The sequence below is a fragment of the Taurulus bubalis genome (assembly GCF_910589615.1).
Source record: "Taurulus bubalis genome assembly, chromosome: 6".
Classification (NCBI taxonomy): domain Eukaryota; kingdom Metazoa; phylum Chordata; class Actinopteri; order Perciformes; family Cottidae; genus Taurulus; species Taurulus bubalis.
Window position 1 is genome coordinate 8,221,765 of NC_136594.1, and position 19,568 is coordinate 8,241,332.

The 19,568-nt window shown below is 37.8% G+C and overlaps 2 protein-coding genes across 2 annotated transcripts; both read left to right on the forward strand.

The window, feature by feature from the left end:
* The first annotated feature begins 2,205 nt into the window (after window positions 1-2,205).
* Window positions 2,206-11,607, forward strand: frg1 (FSHD region gene 1). Its single transcript, XM_079219535.1, has 9 exons — window positions 2,206-2,296; window positions 3,745-3,812; window positions 4,032-4,154; window positions 6,191-6,248; window positions 6,616-6,730; window positions 7,601-7,705; window positions 7,900-7,991; window positions 10,641-10,751; window positions 11,430-11,607. The coding sequence occupies exons 1-9, from the start codon at window positions 2,238-2,240 to the stop codon at window positions 11,464-11,466; spliced, it is 768 nt and encodes a 255-aa protein (XP_079075661.1). The 5' UTR covers window positions 2,206-2,237; the 3' UTR covers window positions 11,467-11,607.
* A 1,214-nt stretch (window positions 11,608-12,821) lies between these two features.
* On the forward strand, window positions 12,822-19,011 carry asah1b (N-acylsphingosine amidohydrolase (acid ceramidase) 1b). Its single transcript, XM_079219306.1, has 14 exons — window positions 12,822-12,920; window positions 13,044-13,090; window positions 13,675-13,765; window positions 13,844-13,930; window positions 14,043-14,121; window positions 14,226-14,300; window positions 14,393-14,438; window positions 14,521-14,665; window positions 14,779-14,833; window positions 14,920-15,001; window positions 15,792-15,923; window positions 16,759-16,882; window positions 18,249-18,305; window positions 18,398-19,011. Exons 1-14 carry the CDS (start codon window positions 12,852-12,854, stop codon window positions 18,485-18,487), a joined length of 1,179 nt encoding a protein of 392 aa, XP_079075432.1. The 5' UTR covers window positions 12,822-12,851; the 3' UTR covers window positions 18,488-19,011.
* Window positions 19,012-19,568: the final 557 nt, after the last annotated feature.

The window sequence follows — 19,568 nt, forward strand, 5'->3', positions numbered from 1 at the left end:
TATTTAAGTGGTGTTAATGCTTCTCCAGCATGAAACGTACGTTTTTCTTTTTGGCTACATCTATAATTTATCATTTAGACCCCTAAATGGGCCACAAAATAGCTGCAGTGTCTGGACCAAAATTGCATTACACTAAAGTTAAACCACATTTTAGATTGTCCTTTTTTCTTTTTTGTGTTAATTGTAAACCAAGTGGATGCTGTTACGTAGGCTCGCTACAAAGCTATAAGACTGACAGGTGCTAAATTCTAAATTCAGAGCATATAGAGTGCCTCCAAACAGCTCTCAACATGGCGGCATATATATATATATATATATATATATATATATATATATATATATATATATATATATATATATATATATATATATATATATATATAGAGAGAGAGAGAGAGAGAGAACTCGATAGAAAATATAAACCCGCCTCCCAGCCCAGCCTCATTCTCAGGCTCATTCACATGAAGGAAGGAAGTTAAAAAAGAAAAAGTATTTTGGGGCTGTGTGGCATCACATGACTGTAACTGCGCTATAAGTTAGGCATTATGAGAGTGAACAGTACACAGTGAGGCTGATATCAGTGAGATCAAATTAAAAACAGTAGTTCTGGATTACAAGCATGCATAGTTTCCTGTGGCAACTGGCAAATTAACTCAGTCATTAACATAGAAAACTGCTCCAATATGGAGAGGTAATTACAGATTATAAATACAAAATGACTACTGCTGAATAGATTCAACAATATGGTTTGATTTAATTTAAATTTGAAGGATTGGTACTTTAAATTGTATAACTATAGACTTCATGCTTATTGGAGAATAAAGTATAAACATATATGACATGCCTTACCAAATAGAAATGATAAACACCATGAAAATGAACTTTTCACAACCTAACAACTGATATGTTGCCTGTACTAATAGCTTATAACTGATCATTAGTGAATTATTCATTGAAATGTATTAAGACATTAGTTAAGGCATTGGAGTGATATACTAGAGAGTGGAACCTTTATATCAGCCTGCAGAATCAGGTGATGTAGCGTTTGTGTTGCCATTTTGCTTGACAGTGTATTGTGTCAGCTCTTTTTAAGTACTTATGGGCTTAACCACTCAGCTCTCTCAGTACAAGTTATGACTGTTTAATCCCATCAACAACAGGGGTTGCTGTCAAAGTATCATTGAATTTGACAAATGACAGAGGGAGCAAAAATGGGATTCAGTTGTGGTCGGGTAAAATGTTGATTCATGACGACTGAAAACCCCACCAGCTAAATTTCTCAAAGTTTACAAGAGTTTTCTGCCCAGATTAATCTTCCACTCTGAAAATATTTTCTTCAGGCACAGCAACACCAGAAGTCTCACTAAGGTATTACAGTTTCTCTCCTGCATCAGTTAAGATGTGCTTTGTGCTGGAGTTATTATAGGTAGTCTGAGTTTTGCTGTTGGCTGATTGAGTTCTTACCATTCGAGGTGTACTGCACTGAGCAGATAGCACAAGCCACTGTCTAATTTATTTCACTTCTCGATAGGGTCCACCAATTATTTAATACCTCCTGTCACAGGCTCCTGATTGGGCTGATCCTGTTAAATGAGGCAATATTAGCATATAGTCACCCATGCCTTCCTTACCAGTTGATTGGACTATTTTTGAATTTCTGGTCAGGGTGTCAGAGGTTTGACTCAGAGAACATTTAACATTTCTGTTGCTGTGAGAGAGTGTGTGTGTTTGTGTGTGTGTGTGTGTGTGTGTGTGTGTGTGTGTGTGTGTGTGTGTGTGTGTGTGTGTGTGTGTGTGTGTGTGTGTGTGCGTGCAAGAAAAGACAAATGACACTTCTTCAGACCCTGACCTTAATCCTGATCTCATATATATATAAATATATATATATAAATAAATATGTGTGTGTGTGTGTGTGTGTGTGTGTGTGTGTGTGTGTGTGTGTGTGTGTGTGTGTGTGTGTGTGTGTGTGTGTGTGCGTGCAAGAAAAGACAAATGACACTTCTTCAGACCCTGACCTTAATCCTGATCTCATATATATATAAATATATATATATAAATAAATATGTGTGTGTGTGTGTGTGTGTGTGTGTGTGTGTGTGTGTGTGTGTGTGTGTGTGTGTGTGTGTGTGAGTGTGACTTTGAGTGACACTTTGCTCAGGTTGTGAATGTGCCTCCACAGCCCCCGTACTTGTGTCTAAACGTACGGTAGTCGTGCTAACCACTAGCTCGGTCAAGCAATGGCTGAATATTCTCACGTGAAATCAACCAAACTTGTTTTGAAAGGTCTTAGCAAAGGGTAAGTGTTTATTTTACTTAACGCTGGTACCACTTATCACTAACGTTCCCATCTTTATTTTTATTTTCGACTAACTTACGGAGGTTTTGTAGCCGATGCTAAAGCTAGCTAAAGCCACAACGTTGGTGTTAGCTTCTTGAAACACCAGTTAAACTGCTTATTTCTGTAAAAGACGTTGGTAAATGGTTGACTATCAGCGTGGTGACGAATGCTGTTGTTAACAAACACATTACCACCTTATTTAACTAGTTAACGTTCGCCAAATATCACTAATGAATGTGTCCGAAAGAAGTTTAACAGCAGCAGAATCGTTAGGTATCCTCGGGTTAAGTAAGTGAGGTGAACATACTTGAATACTTCCTACAGTCTGCCTGAACAGATGGAGCTGCCTGAGCAACAGAAACAACCGCCTACAGACTAGTCCATTTGTAATCAAGGTGACTGGAGAAAACAAACGTTAAACTTGCATTTCTGAAGCAAAATCCATCCCTTGCAAATACATGATCTCACGTTGTATCAGCCACAGCATGGGATCAACCCTTAACCTAAAACCCTGACAAGGAACATGAAACAACTGTGTTCACAATCTAATCAATATGGTATCACTAAGTATATGACTTCAGCTAATGCAAACTTTTGATTTTAAGTAGATGTAGAAAACCCCATAGTCGTCGTATTAGAGCATAAATCCTATACATTGTTCAGCGGAAAACAAAGAAAACACAGTCTCTAGAATACATAAGGCTTCATCATTGTAAAATTGAAAAAATAAATAATAATAAGGGACTTCTTAGACCCTTTTCTTCAGCAACTGGTGAATAAAATAGAATAGTCAGGGTGAGAGAATACAACAAATTCAACTTGAAATATTTTTCCCATTTTGAGGCATTTCTGTGTTTCATATAATACAATAAAATATATAATTATAATTAACGAATAAATCAAGTTAGGTGTCATTCACTTTATTGTTGGGTGGTATGTTGAATTCATGTTGCAGCACAACACAATGTCTTTAAAGAGTTACTTCACTCCCTTTGAACATCTTTTTGCTGGCCTCCAGTGATTAAACCTCTCACCTTGCCGCGGTGATGTACAGGTGTACTCAAGCACCCTGTGACATCACCGTTGGATGTGGTCAGAGGTAAAACTCTTGAAATAAGACAGGGCAGGTAATAACTGAAGAGAAGAAAACAAGTGTATATATATATATATATATATATATATTTAAGCAAAGGTGACTGGGATTTGTTATTAACTTTAAGAGTCTTTGTGCATTTTCAAAATGTATTCACTCTTGACAAATTAATATGCCTGCCTGACAAATGTAATATTAGGATATGCTTGCGTAATATACCTATACCATACGTGATATACCTGTGTAATTAAACATTTAGCAAGCTAAATACTAATGAAAACATGTTTTAATATTGTATTATATTTGTTCACAGGAAAAAAAGGAAGCATAAAGATAAGAAGAAAAAAGCAGGAGATGGTGAAGAAAAAGCTGATGTTATTGGTATGTTTATGTACTGTATTCCTGACGTGTAGAAACAAACCAAAGTCTTTTGATATCCTGTTTATCTTTCCATTTGTTTTTCCTAGTATTTGTTTTTTTAAGTAAGTACTAAAAGTGTACTCCGATTGGATACTGCACCATAAGGTTGCTGTGTCTTTCAAGCACATAGCAGTGGCATGTATTGTTACACCTTGTGACATGGCTCTTTCTGCTCTCCAGGTGGTTGGTGGTCTGTCAGCAACTTTGGAGAAATCTCTGGAAGTGTTGCCATAGAGATGCAGACCAACGCTTACATCCATGCCATGGATAGTGGCCTATTCACAATCGGTGCACCACACGAAGGTAAGAAGATGCAGTGGAAAGATTAAGTATTAATGAAAAGGAAGAAATCCATCTGAAGAAACTAGATATGCTTGATTTTTTGCAACTGGTTAAATTGCCGTTCTTTGATATTGATGAATACACGCTGGATACCAATCGTTTATTTTATTATAGGAGCTGGTATACAAGGCTCCAGACTAACGTTTTTCACCACTGTCTTGAAAAATGATTTCAACCATCCCGAAGTCAGTGTAAACGAGCACAAATTTGAAATGTTCTCCTTTTCCTTTGTTAATATCTTCTTTGTAGGTATTTGTATGAAAGACCCAAATACATATGTTAAGGAAATACATTTTATTTAATATATTATTATATATTTTATATAAACACATGCTCTGCTTAAAAAATCTGAGGCATTACCTATTAGCTACGTCAAAGAACTTCCACATTTTTGGTGAATAAAAAGATCTGTATCACCCAGCCTTACCCGGGATGATACATCTATGTATGTAGCACAGAAGAAATGAGTGGGACTTTACCTGGGAGGAATGGCAAAGCAGGATTAGAATGTAAAAATAGCACCATGTGGAATGTAAGCTGGGATGCATTTCATTTTGTATGCAATTGAGATGAAGATGCAAATTCTACATCTGCTTGCTTAGACCACAGTTGTACAATCTTGAAGAACTTAAAACTCAATTTGGAGGTTACATTTACTGTCGGCTCCAGGCGTTGTGGGGATGACGGGGCTTTTGCCTTCAGACCACAAAGCAGTAGCCTAAGTATTTAAGTAGTAAATCCAGACACCAGACTCAATAAGGCTGAACTGGGGTTGAGTTAAGGGCTAACTCTGAGTTTTCACTCACTTCTGCCTCTGAGCACTTCTGAGGGAGAGTTGCTCATCGAAACAGTCTGCTCGGAAAGAGAGACACGATTTACAATAAAGTCAGCCCACGTTTTGTGAGAACCAGTGAAAACGGCTGGTAGATTGAAACATCCCAAATCCCTTAGTGGTCCCTCATCCTCTGCATGCACATAAGCTCATTTCTAGGAGATGAAAGTGGAAGTGAGCTAGCGGTAAAGAATGAGACATTAGAGATTTCCCCCTCTTTACTGGATTTTCTGCGGAGTGTCTGGATGATACAGCGTTTTAGAAGACTGCCAAAAAGTGTTCACATTCACCCTCAGGTCGGAGGAAATGTTCTCTTAACCAACTCTGAGGGTCACCATCAGACATATTTCAAAGATAATCAGCCTTTTGAAGAAGCAGCTTGTGTCACATTGTACCTCTACTTTATTAACGGGTTCCTCGTTAATGTCTCGCCTCGGCCTGATGCCTGTATGATGCACTAGAAATTGTGCAAAACTTTGTTTTATTATAAAGGTCAGGAAGTGACCTAATCACAAGCGAGCCACTTAATGAAATCACGGGGAACCCAGGAGACCTCAGTGTAGAATAAAGAATTGAAATGCAACACAACCGTTCCCTTTTGTGTCTTATTTCAAACGTCTCGTTGCTGTTGAAATGGATCCAGATGAGCACAGCGCTGTGTAGCCAGAGGGTTTGCATTATTAATTACAAGCAACGCATTACTTAAACATGAAGCAGGTCTCGAGTATAAACTTGCCATGAAAAAAGAATTATGCACCTTTTTATAATGGAACATAATTGTGACGCAGTCATTAATTAAACACTAAATTATTGTTTTTGTGTGACAAAAGATTTTTCTGTCTAATCTAAAAGATCTCAGTGCCGGAAATGTAGTTACAGGTCAAACGTCTTGCATTACAGAATATGTTGTCCTGCTGTCAACATAGGGGCTTTCTACCTGTAAAAAACAAACAATATATATATATCTTGTTTTTTTTTTTTACAAACCTGCACCTGTAAAAAACAAACAAGATATATATATATATTATTTGTTTTTTACAGGTAGAAAGAAGCCCCATTATGAACAAATCAAAAAAATCTAAACTTCTGTTCATACAGCCATTTAAAAAGCAATACTAAGAACCCTAAAAACTTTAAAAGCTAAATGTTTTTTCATTTGTTTCAGAGGGTGAAGGACCTGACCCCCCAGAACAGTTTACTGCCGTCAAGCTCTCGGACACAAGGTGATTAAACAAAGACAAACTGCTGATTGAATTTGCATCCACAGATAATCCTTCGCCAACAGATTTAGAACCCCGCTTCTGCAGGTTTTTTTTTTTATGGTGTCTAATGGTGTCATTTATCCTGTCCGTGTGGAGGTGCGGACTGTTCTGGAGCCATTTCTTTAGTTAATCTTAGATTTAACTCTTAACTAATATTATTAAACCGTTCCTGTCATGAAGACAAAATATTTTGCTTAGCGTGGAAATAACTCATTGGTTTTCCAAATAAACACCAGATTAGGCCGTTCGGCCTTTTTGCGGCATTGAAAAGACCCATATCAGTGTACTGTCACCGTGGAATTTAATTTGGCCATTTTTGCTGTTGCAGGATAGCCTTGAAGTCTGGATATGGCAAGTACCTCGGTATCAACTCTGAGGGTTTGGTAGTAGGCCGCTCCGATGCCATTGGCTCCAGGGAACAATGGGAAACCGTCTTCGAGAACGTGAGTGGATCTTCTAAAGCGTCTGTAGTCTTTAGTTTTATTACATGTCTCTAGGGGTCCAAAATGCATATCGATAGAAGTGTTGATGTATTCTCTCAACTTGGAAACATCAGTTAAACAACAACAAAGTCATTGGGGCACAGTGTGTGGCCATCTTCTCTTCAATACAAAGAGGGCTTAAACAATGAACGGATAAATAGATAAGTTAATTAACAAAAAGTAATCAGCAATCATTCACTACTATTGTCATTTTTCAAGCAACAAGGTAAACATTTTGCTGGTTCCAGTTCCTACTGTGACTATTTAATGCATTTGTTGGTCATGTATGATAATAAGCTAAATAATTGGGGGTTTGGAAAAAAAATGTTAAATGATGTCAACTTTGCAGATTGATCGATGATGAAAATATTGGTTAGTTTCAGCTGTAGGTACAAATCGTGCAAGACTGATCAAGATATCATGCTCGAATAAATAGTGTTATTTAAATATATATATATATATATATAAATACACATTCTTTGCAGTAGTGGCGCATCATGTAAAGGGACATGTACTGTCCTCTGCCTTTCATGTGTCTCCTCATGGCTGATTAGAGTGAAGCCCATGAGAGAGAGAGAGAGAGAGAGAGCACTTAGCTGTAGTAACTGTAAAAACAACTCATTCATTATGCAGAATGCGTCTACCGTATCACTGCAGCGCACTGCTCGCCTCGATGCTTTGTTAAACATATGAACAACCTGCCCGGCACAACCTTGAGGCTCTTTTATGGCAAATATCAGGGAACCTTTCATGTCGGTCGCAACAACCAATCCTGCTGCAAATCTATCTAATCAACTGCCTTGTCTCTGTTTTCTTCCTGTTCTGCCTCAGGGCAAAATGGCTCTCATGGCGGCAAATAGTTGTTTCATCTCCTACAGTGAGAATGGGGACATTGTGGCCAAGAGCAAGACAGCAGGGGATGACGAGATGGTGAAGGTGAGATGTATAAACGTGGTTCTTCCACAAGGTCGCATGTTAATCCTTTCACTTTCAGCGTGCGATCTCTGTGGGGTCCTGACTGTTGAGATGGAAGGGGAAAATGTTTGTGACCTCACTTCGTGGGGGGGTTTTACGGTATTGATATTTAATGCAAAGCTTCTACCTCCATTCTGTTTTTTTTATTTCTGCAGATCAGATCGAGTGCGGAACAAGAGGTCAAGCGTAAAGATGACATCGTAGAAGAAGACAGGGGCAACGTGAAGTCTTGCGAGGTCAATTATGTGTACGTAACTTCCATTTTATGGGTACATAAGCATCCCAATCAATGACAAATGAGGGCTTTGCTGCATATAACGTTCTAATTTACTGTCTGCCATTTTCTGCCAGGTTCAGTTGCTCCTTTTGTGCTGCTTTTAATGTGAAATTTAAGAGCCAATCAGAAGTTCCTTCACCCAAGTGCTTTAAAATTAGGGCAGCGTGGGCGAGGCGGCTGTGGTTTTAAGTTTGTTTACATGCAGGTTATATACAGAGTGACCAGAAAGATGGAAAGCCCTGCACATAAACCTGTAATACATACTATATTTGTTAAAAATGATAGAAACACAACACGTCCATCTGGGGAAAAGACAGATCTGAGAGTTCTCGATTAACTGGATAGAACCATTAAAAAAACCTTCCTCTGAAATTTGGCTTTTGGGAAATTACTTGGAATATTGACCTCTTCAGACCTCTAAAAAAGAAGCAATGCAGTCTGATATTGCTGCATTTTTAAGGTGGTTAAAAGCTAAATAACCACTCGACAATACAACCACACAGCCTCACAAATGAACAGAGGGTAATCGCCTGCCAAAAACCATTAAACAAAAATAGTGTTTGAATTTATTGTCATCTGCATTAAAATGCCACCAGAGTTTACATACAATGAGAAACGTGTTTACTAAGTATAGAGTTGTTCTATCACACAATGTTGAATACATACAGATAAACAAAACAATATCAACAATTACACATACAAAACTGAAATAGATAAATAGTCTGTATTGAATTGTCACATGACCCACATAACTAGTTTTGGTCAGTTGATAATAATTGATTTACTAAAATGCCTCAGCAAAAATCCATCTCGGTATTTAAATGCTCTTTTGGAATGCTGTGTCCATATACAAAACTACTTTTAGTTAATTAACCTTGAAAAATATAGAGAATGAATGTATTGTCAGTTTAAACTGCATCTCTTGCTTTTCTTGGAAATGGCCCCAGAAAGCGACTTTCTTTAAGTGGTATTTGTCTTTAAACTGTTGTCACATTGTAGCAATACCTATACTTGTATTTCACAACAGCTTGATGTTTTTTGTCGTTTAAGTAGTTTACCTTTCAGCCTCCTCCGAAATGAGTGCTCAAGCACTATATTTTGATCGAGGGGAATTTAGGGTGATTTCCTTCCCATTATCTTCACATTGTGTCGGTCTGCGCCGAAAAGAGTTTGACAACAAAATCACAGGATGTGCGACGGGGCCTTTGAGCTATTGCCTCATCAGTCCTTCGCCTTTTTAAAGATGCAATTGATGGTCTGCTGTTAGAGTGGGAAGAGAAAGCGAGCAACACCGCCTATCAGCTTCCGACGCTGCAAGTGTTTTATATACGGCCCCGTCTGCAGCTTATTAAGTTCAAGGCAATATGTCTGAAACTGTTTTTTCTTTTGCTTGGCACGCGTTGGTGTTCCAGCTCTATTATTTGTTTTAGATGAATGCTGTGGAAATGGACTCATCGTGTTGACATGTTGATAATGGCTGCCCTTGAGCCTGTGTCTTGATATAGTGTTTAGCGTCTAAAATGCCTTTCAGGATGGAGTGCAGCTTGGGAATCATAAAACACAGGCAGAGCAAAGAGAGACTAAACATCAAAGAAGTTTCTGACTGGATGCCTGGGTTGTTTATCGCAGTTGTGTAGTAGCTGTTTGAGCATATTGGTAAGATAGCCGACTTTAGATTAATAATTTAGTTCATATTTAATTATTTTAAGATGCCATGCACGTTTTAAAGGAAAACTGTTCATGAAGGTTTACACTGACAGGAGGAGGATAAAGTCCTCACAGCCTATCGCACAATGCAGCGGCACCTTGTTTAATTGCGGGCAGAGCTTATTTAGATGCATAGTGCTGCAGGGATGATGTATTTTAAGTTAGCATCACGCTGGTGCCCTCGCCCAAACTACAATTTAGTTTATTTTTCTTACATGTTTTGTTCAGAAAAAATTATCTAAAGAAATGCACTTTTTTGAAGCGTAAATGCAATTGCCAGAAGTAAACAGTTAGTTAGGCTCTAAACAAACAGCACCACTTCAAACGGCAGACTAATGTTTGCCAGCTCATTTAGACACTTGTTAGCAACCACCTTTTTTAAGAGAACTAAAAGCTTAAAAATGAACGAGTGGGATATTTATTTATTTGAGGCATCTAACCAAAAAAGACATTTGAAAAAACTATTTAATTCGCAAAAAAAATACACATTTTCGGGTTTTAAGTCTCATTCATGCAGAACTCTAAAGATTCAAGCCAACAGTTTTATGATGAGAAGGATGTTAAACTGCCATTAACAGATTCCACTTCCAGCCTGAGCTGAGTAAATAATACTTCATTATGTGTTGGTCTGTGGCAGCTTGTTAGCTTAGACATTCAGCTTATTGCTAATTAGCTGCTACTGTCACTATTTAATATATTCTATCTACTTTAGTTAATACTTGGTCTCATTGTTTGGAATTCTTCTCAGAGATTTAGCTTCTTAGAGCCTCGGAGCCAGTTCTCCAAAGAGGATCAAATGTGAAAATGTGAAATGGGTGAGCGATGTTGTGTACGTGTGGATCGGGTGTTGTGTCATTTGCCTCTGCACATCCTCGTGTAATTGTCTTATCATGTTTTCTGTGTGAATTGCAGGAAGAAGTTTCAGAGTTTTCAAGATCGGCGGCTGCGTATTAATGAGGGAGATTCAACCACGCTGAAGAGAGCCAGAACAGACGGGAAGTTTCATGAAACTTTGCTTGACAGGTGTGGAATAAAGCTCATTTGATATGTATTCTCAAACATAGAATTTACTTATTTTGTCTCATCACTCTTCCTTAATTGTTCCTTCATGTATAAAGTCAATGTATACGTGAAGGGAAACCAAATTCTACTCGCAGCATTCAATTAGTTTTAATTAATCAAAGTACTCGCATGGTGAGTTTGTGTAGACCCAAATAAAAATATTCCATACAAGTGTAACATTAGTACCAGCCTGTGTTCATCTTTTGTGTTTTAATTTGCAGCATTAGATGTTATTTGAGCATGTGAAAGCTCACAGACAGGTGATTCAGGTAGCCTGCTGCTGTCATTATAACAGATTGAGAAATATATTTCCATCATCAACGTAACAGTAAAAACAAGTAGCAGATGTGAGAATTCATGCACGGTAATATTTCTCACACCCGGGAACATTTAATAGACAAGTGTGATAACAGAAGCAGTAAACAAAGCTGCACGACGGTAGCAAAAACCCAAGTATCGTTTTCTTTTTCTTTTTTATCAGAACAATTAAATATATTTATATAAAAAAGAAATATGCCACAGTTTCTTTGGAATGGATCATAAGTTCAAAGTAATTTGATTTTGGGCGTAGATATTTCATTAATTAATAAAAACAGAATATAGATTGATTCTCCTGACATGTTTCTTTTTTCATTACAGGAGAAGCAAAATGAAAGCAGACAGGTACTGCAAGTGAAAACTCAACGTTGTAGGTTACTGCCATGTCTTTGTAAATATCTTTGATCAAGATTTGGCCATTTGATCTGACGTTTAATGTACCTTTTTGTCTTTTGCTTTCTTTTTAATATCTTTGAATAAAATGACGTGGTCAAATCAGTTTTTTGGTCTGTATTTTGAGTAGCCAGTTGAATTAATCTAAATGGTGACATTTACAGAATTCAGCTGACCCATATGTTGTGTAAATAATGAATCACACATGTACTTTACTGTGTCTTATAGAAGAGGTACACTAAGTAAAAATATTAAAACACTGTAAAATATACATATAAAAAGTAAAAATACATCATGATTGTCATCAAAACAACGTAAAAGATCAAAGATTAAGGTACTCAATCTGTAGACCGATGCTCCTGTGATTATTAAATCACATATCACTTCATTAGATTGTTAACGATACTTAATATACAGTTTGCTGGGTTTGTGTTGTGGTTCCCAACCTGGTGGTCAGGCTCCCTCCAAAGGGGTTGATGGATGATTAATTGTGTACGAAAGATGAAAAAAGCAAGGGTGGTAAACTGTTTTATTCTTTCTCAGACTTGCATGGTGTTATCTGGGACTGAAACTGTTTTTATTTTTTATTTTTATCAGACCATCTGAGAAGTTTAATGGCGATATTATTAAAGGAACTAAACCAGTAATTCTCAAAGTAGTTTCTGAGGCATGCTGTCTGGGGTGATTTATGGGATTAGATTAGTTACATTTTCATTTTACATTATATATCTCCTTTCTTTATAGATTATATTATTGTGATTTTTCTTTTTCCCACACTTACCATAGCAGTTGGTATTCTTTGTTTTATTTTATAATTCTTTATTCAACAATTGCACATGTACAATTTCATAAATTGTCAATAAGAAACGGCCAAATACATTTAAACCAACGTACCTGGGGCCAACCGCAGAGAATAAAAAATAGACAGGAAAAAAAGCATACAATAAAAAGAGGACACTAAGGCACAAACTCTGATTGTGTAATTACAAAAATATATAACAAGCAATGGCCTTTTTTTTGGAACAGCTGTTGGGCATGTTATGTATTTTTTACTTCCGCATGGGAACAACCATTGGTGATCTCTTTCGAGGGGTGTTTTGTATCACTTCCTTATTTTTTGTCAGAGGTTCTTACTTTTTTGACAAATTAAAGAAACGGAATTTTTAAATATTTAACTTCTTTAAAATCGCTTGTGAATAATCACTTATTTGTGTCTCTGTATTTGTAGAAAGGCATTTTATTTCGCGAAAGAACTTCCGGTTTCCCTTCTTATATCACTCGGGTTACTGTCACGCGGTAAACAGCAGCAGCTTCTCGGACGAGCAACAGTCTGACTGAAATCCTCCCAAAATGGGTCTCTATGTTTTAATAATTACAGTAGCTTTATTTTCAGTTACGTCGACACAGTTTATCCCACCGGTAAGAGACTTTGTGTTGTGCTGTTTAACATATTCATTTGAAAAAGACCTCTTACCCCGTTGAGCTGTATTGATATTGTTTACTGTGAAGTCACACACACCTTTCATGTTAATGCATTTGCAGTATACAGAAGACTGTCGGGCAGACATGTATCCACCAACGGGCCCCACGTAAGTATCATTAATCTGTAAAAGTACATGTTATCCCTGTTTAACTAGTTGGTTGGATTTGACTCATGGACGTGTTTTGTAACTCCTCATAACTGAACTCTGCTGCCTTCACTTGCTCCTCGTAAATCTGTAACTCCACATTAACAAGTTGCTGTTAGCAAATCCTGCGTTTGTTTGGACATTTTAAAAGATCGACGATATGTGTGTAACTAAAAGCTCGTGATTTATATGGGGAAGTATAGGATCTAGTGTGTTTTGGAGTTTGACCCCTAACAGGGAATAAAGACAGAATATGTTGGCCTCTGCTGCACCCGAGTTTTACGACAACTCTTGCTTTGCCTCTTGAAAGTCCCCTAAATTGATAAAAGTGCAATACTAAATTGCTGGAGTAATTGGATTCAACTGGGATTTACATAAGATATAATTAGCCAGTATGGCCTCAGCGGTCCCATTATTGTACAACTCCAGTCGCATTAAATCTGAAGTTAATTAAAATTCCGTTCTAGTCAGTGATGTTTTGATGAGGATGTTATCATTTGGTCAGTTGTGCTTCAGTGGCTTTAAATAATGTCCTTCCTAATCAGGTTCAAAGGAGCTGTCAGTTGGTACACAGTGGACCTGGACTCACCGCCCAGCAAGAGATGGACGGCTCTCATTACTGACAAGAAAACTGCTGTAAGAACGAAGAAGTATTTTAGTCACTCAGAAATATTCATTTAACATTTTTTTTACTGATGATCTTTGTCTTTGAAGCTGGTCAATATGATCCAGGCCATCAGAGACTTGGCCAACGCTTTTGTTCCCAGTGGAAAGCTGATTGAGCTCGTTGACTTTACACTGGTGAGTTATTTCTCCCTCTCTCTGAACTATGTTTTCCTTTTAGAATAACTGCCACGCTTTTATTGTCACTGAAGGCTTCTTGATTGTAGCGTGTTTGTTTATTGTTCTGCAGCCGTTGATGGTGGTTACACTCCCAGACCCTTTCGGTGAAGAAATCAGAGGAATTGCGGCCGTTTCAGGGATTCCTCTTGGTAAGTAAAAAAAATCCCATTTTCGTAACTGTTTTTAAAATTGTTCCATTAACCCCTTGTCCTATTATTTATTACAATTGTCTTTCTTCATTTTCATAATCTAGGGGAAGTCGTCCTGTTCAACATCTTCTACGAGGTGTTCACCGTGTGCACGTCGATTGTTGCAGAAGACGATAAGGGTGGGGTCATTGTCCAGAATCTGATTGATTTACTGACTTTGAAACAATGTTACAGCAATACTGACATGCGTTTGGGCTTTGGACTCTTACAGGAAACCTACTCCACGGTAGAAATCTGGATTTTGGATTATTTATGGGGTAAGAAATCACAATTTTTAAGATTCTAATTCGGTTTAATACAATCTCATGACAATCTCTCACTTCTGTCCTGTTTTCACAGTTGGGATTTGAAAAACAAGTCTTGGATCATCAGTGAGAAGCTGAAGCCTCTGGTGGTGAACCTTGACTTCAAGAGAAATAACCAGACTCTCTTTAAGTCCACAAACTTTGCTGGATATGTTGGCATGCTGACCGGCATCAAGCCTGTGAGTCAACTCGGCATTACACAATGTTAAAATCCATGACATTTGTTGGAGTTGTTTATACTTCTTGCACAGTTCTGGGTGTAAGAAAAGACTTTTCCCTCTTTCTCTCCCAGCACGTGTTCTCTCTGACTATGAACGAGCGCTTCAGCCTGGATGGAGGATACATCGGTGAGTGAATAACTGTTCGTACTGCCGGTCGGCACAAGGTCTCTTTTTGTGACTACCTGTCGTCATCTAAATGTGTTCACATGCAGGAATCCTGGAGTGGATCTTGGGCCAGAGAGATGGGATGTGGATGAGCTTCCTCACTCGCTCGGTTCTAGAAAATGCCAACAGGTATTCATTCTTCTTTTTGATATTTAAAGGTACATTGTGGAGTTTTTGGGCCATTGGTGTTGCTGAAGAGTCATGATCCTAAGAGCAGGTCCCTGTTTGAGTTGTGTCTAGTGGTCGAGCTCAACACATGCACAGGGTTGATGTGACTCATATCTGTGTGTGTGATGGCAGTAATGTGCTGTAAATATGTTGCGGTGCACCAGGATAAGAGAAAAAGAAGGCCATAAGGTAATTTCACAAGACTAAGAAAAAGGCTTTGGAACTTTTTTGACTGGCTAGGAAATGCATTCAACATGTTCGTTAGGTCTCAAGGATTTAGACGATGCAATTTGCAGACATATGTGAAGGGAAAAATATAATGCTGTCATTAATTTCAAGGCACGTTTATTTGCATTGTACAGTTTAACGGCAAGGCAATTTATATGCTAAAGATAAGAAATAAAACAATATGGGGACAATAAACGCAAGACAATATAAACGATTTACAGTGTGTGTATATAAAAAGGATTTAAGAGTAGAATAAAATGGAAGATTAAAAAGATAGATTTCAAATAAACTGATTAATTGTGTGACTAAACTACAGTGTACTTACAACACAGTTCAATATATGACTGCATTGCCCACAATTTAGCGATAAAAGGCAGTTGGAAACAGGCGTTTAAAGCTATGATTTTTAAAAGAAAGCAGACTTGATTTATTTCTGGATTCATATGCATGGTTCATAAAAACTGAATGCTGCCAAACAACTTCGTCTCTGTACCAACAATGAGTCTTATCCCGCTCCCACCAGCTACGAGGAAGCCCAAACTCTCCTGGCTCAGACCAAGCTGCTGGCTCCAGCTTACTTCATCCTTGGAGGGAACCAGACGGGCCAGGGCTGCATCATCACCCGGTCCAGACTGCTTAGCATCGATATCTTGGAGTAAGTAGTGGCGCTTAATCTGCACTTCTATTGCCTTTTAGATTTGATTAGGCTTTATTGTCTCCCTCAGGCGGAGCAGCAGCACATCGTTCTCCACATACACACAATCTCTGTGTATACACTTCAATAGTGCACGCACCCATCCATACACCCAAAAATATTCCACATTCTGCCAATAAAAGCCCAAACATTAAATAATGAACTAAATGTCAACAATACAGTATGCTGTCTGTGATTTAGTTTTTACATGCTTTTGTGAACCTAAGACCTTTTGGTAAACCCATTTCAAGCACCAAAACATGAGTAAAGCTATGTTTTCACAAGAGATTTTAAGAATTTCAGCTCTAGGGCCATATTATCCCTTTACAGTGTGCCTTAGGACAAAGATTATATGGCCTCATTATATAGAGAGCTGAGATTGTTCTGCACATTTTGATATAAGACATGGGTATGTATCTCATATGTAAATGCATTTTTTAAGAGGTGAATTTAAGAAATTGACCTCATGGAGTGGATCATCATGTATGTTTTGGATTAAAAATAACACCCATATATCAGACAGTCCTGAGCAAATCAAAAAGACTAACCTACAAAATTACAATGTAGCAGGGATTTATTATCTTGGACCCGACCGGCCCCATTGTGTGGAACAGTCTAATAATGTTTTGTGCTTGCATCACATGACTCGGCGTTTCTCATGGGTTTTATTGTGAAACATCACTTGCTGAACGAGGAACTGGTGACGACTTTGATTTCAGGTCACCTGATTAAACGAATGGTTTGTGTGCTGTGTCACAGGATGTTTAAAAATAAATAATTGATTCCTCTATTTCAGGATTAACTTGAAGATGGGCCGGTGGTATGTCCTGGAGACGAACTACGATCACTGGAAGGAGCCGTTGTTCCTGGATGATCGCAGAACTCCGGCCATAAAGTGCATGAACCAGACCACACAGACGGTGAGTACTGAGGACGGATGTGGAAGAAGTGTTCACATCTTAAAAGATCCTTTTGAGAGTAAACTCTCAAAAAGTAAAAGCAAGAATGCCACAATGTAGAAATACTGTTACAGGTCAAAGTCATGCATTCACAATTTTACTGCAGTAGAAAGTGGTGGCATCAAAATATACTTAAAGTACCGAAAGTAAAAGTACTCAATATGCAGACTGGCCATTTCAGAACAATAAATATTATATATTTGGATTATAATCATTGAAACATTAATATAAGCACCACTAATGTTATTTCAATCTACTTTACTACCAGGTATCTTAAACTATGATAATTTGATAGTTTATTTTATTAATCTGAATACGTAAAAAGTAATTAGTAGTAGTGATGTGTCCTTTCGTGTCGAGGCTTCGATGGACGTGTCAAGTAATCCAGGTAGATTTTGGTGAAGCGCGTATCGAGGCTTGTGTCGATGACGTATGCGGTGACGTTTGAAGCCTCGCGAGCCGGCCGTACCACGTGACTGATTCAGAAAATGGTTTGTGGGTTTACCGTGCGATTTGAAATATAAGAGGCAGAGAAACTCAATGGATTTCTCCCTTCCTCTCTGTACCCAGCTTCATGTGTGCCTGTGAAAGGGTATTTTATAAAGCAGGCAAAATAGTCTCAAAAAGCCCAGCACTGTGGAAAAGTTCTTATTTTTACTTAAAAAAAATTGGACACATCAACATGAACAAGCGGAGCCGAAGCTCGAAACACCGAGATCCTCTGACTGAAAGTCGGATATTCTAAGCACTGACCCATAGTCACATCACAACCCTCTCCCAACTGGTTTCGAGTTTTGATTTTGACCCCGCCAATATATCATAAAGATAGACACAATATTAATAAGTTAATAATTGATGTATTGGCGTCACAAACATAATTTATTCAATTTAAAGCTTCACACACCAAAGCCATGGTGTCGTTATGATCACTCTGCCTGTTTTACATCTATTGTCCACTTGGTGGCGCAGTAGAGCAAATGAAGCTCCATGAAGCTCCGGTACATGAGCGAACCAATTGGATGGAAAGCTTCAATGCTTCAGGAAGCTTCACCTCGCCATCACTAATTAGTAGCTACAACTGTGTAATAACTGTAGTACAAGTTTGATATTTGCCTCCTGTGTATTAGAGTAGAGGTATAAAGCACTTGTGTCCATTCCACTATTGACTGACTCTCACTTCCTGAACAGAACTGGACAATTGTCTCTCTCTGACCTTTTTATCTGAAAACATTTGCATCTTCTAAATCAGTCATGTAACGTGTCACAAATTGTCCTTAAGACCTCAAATCAAAGTGTTGAAACACTTTTGATCTGTCTTTTCTTTTAGAACATCTCACTGAAGACCATGTACGATGTCCTTTCAACCAAACCGGTGCTCAACAAGGTGAGCCTTTTAATGTCCGCTTGTATTCATTATTTAAAATTATGTGAGCTTTGTTAAGTGTAACTAACTGTTTCTCGCTGTGTTTTTCACAGTTGACTACGTACACCACACTGATGCAGGTGTCTGAGGGAAAACTGGAGTCGTATATCCGCGACTGCCCAAACCCCTGCATGCCCTGGTAACTAACGACCCAACTTCTGAACCCAGGTCAGTTTGTAAAGGCCGACCTGCGTGGAGACGACTGACGCTGATCGTGGAACAGAAGTGAAGTTGTTACTTTTACCAAATCACCTGAACCAAAGTTTGTCCTGACATTTTAGTTTTTCAGACTAATTAAGAATACTTTGAGAATACTAAATCATACCTGTCTCTGTCATAAGGGAAACTTGCACAAAAGTGAATCAAACTTGTAAATTCCTTATTTATTTTGCAATTGTATGCGTGTAATTAAATTAATGCCAAACTGTTGTTCCATGTATGTTACATTTCTGAAATCTTCCCACACTCACCATTTTGTGCCTCCACACTGTGGCCCTGCTTTAATTTCATTTGTATCCGGGTTGCATGTCAGGAACGGTTAAATAACTCCCAGGAACTGTCTCGTTACCACTTAACGCACTGATACTGATAAATCTGTCTCGTAGCGGACCACTTCTTTTTTTTTTTTTTTTTTAAATAATTTTAAAGATGGTTAATAAAATAATTCCCAAATTAAAGGTTCTACGAGTATTTTCTTATTCAGACTTTTTTTTTTTTATATACTATTTTCTTAATAATGACACTATACGAGGACTTCTGACACACCATGGACATATTAGTAACTTCTTTTACTTTACTTTTCTGACATTATTCTATGACCTTTCACATACCAGACTATATGGCTTTTTGGATAGCATGCCATTTTTCATGACCTAGTATACGGACTTTGAAAACGTCACACATTAGGACTTTATATTCTATGTTTTTTTTTTAGACAAACTATGCTGTGGTTTAAAAAAACAACTTTTGGACACTATTTGGACTTATACCTTACTTTACATTTTTCTGATGTACAATTACATTTTTTGAAAATGCTATTCTATGGCTTTTTTACAACTTGTCAGGAATATAGCCATACAGGCTTTTATAACTTTACGACAATATTTCACCTAAATATTACTTTTTTCATATACCATGAACTGTTTGACATACTGTGGCTTTTATCACTTTTTAAACATAGTATGCCATCAAGTTAACAGTCAAAAAATTCTAGAATAATTTATA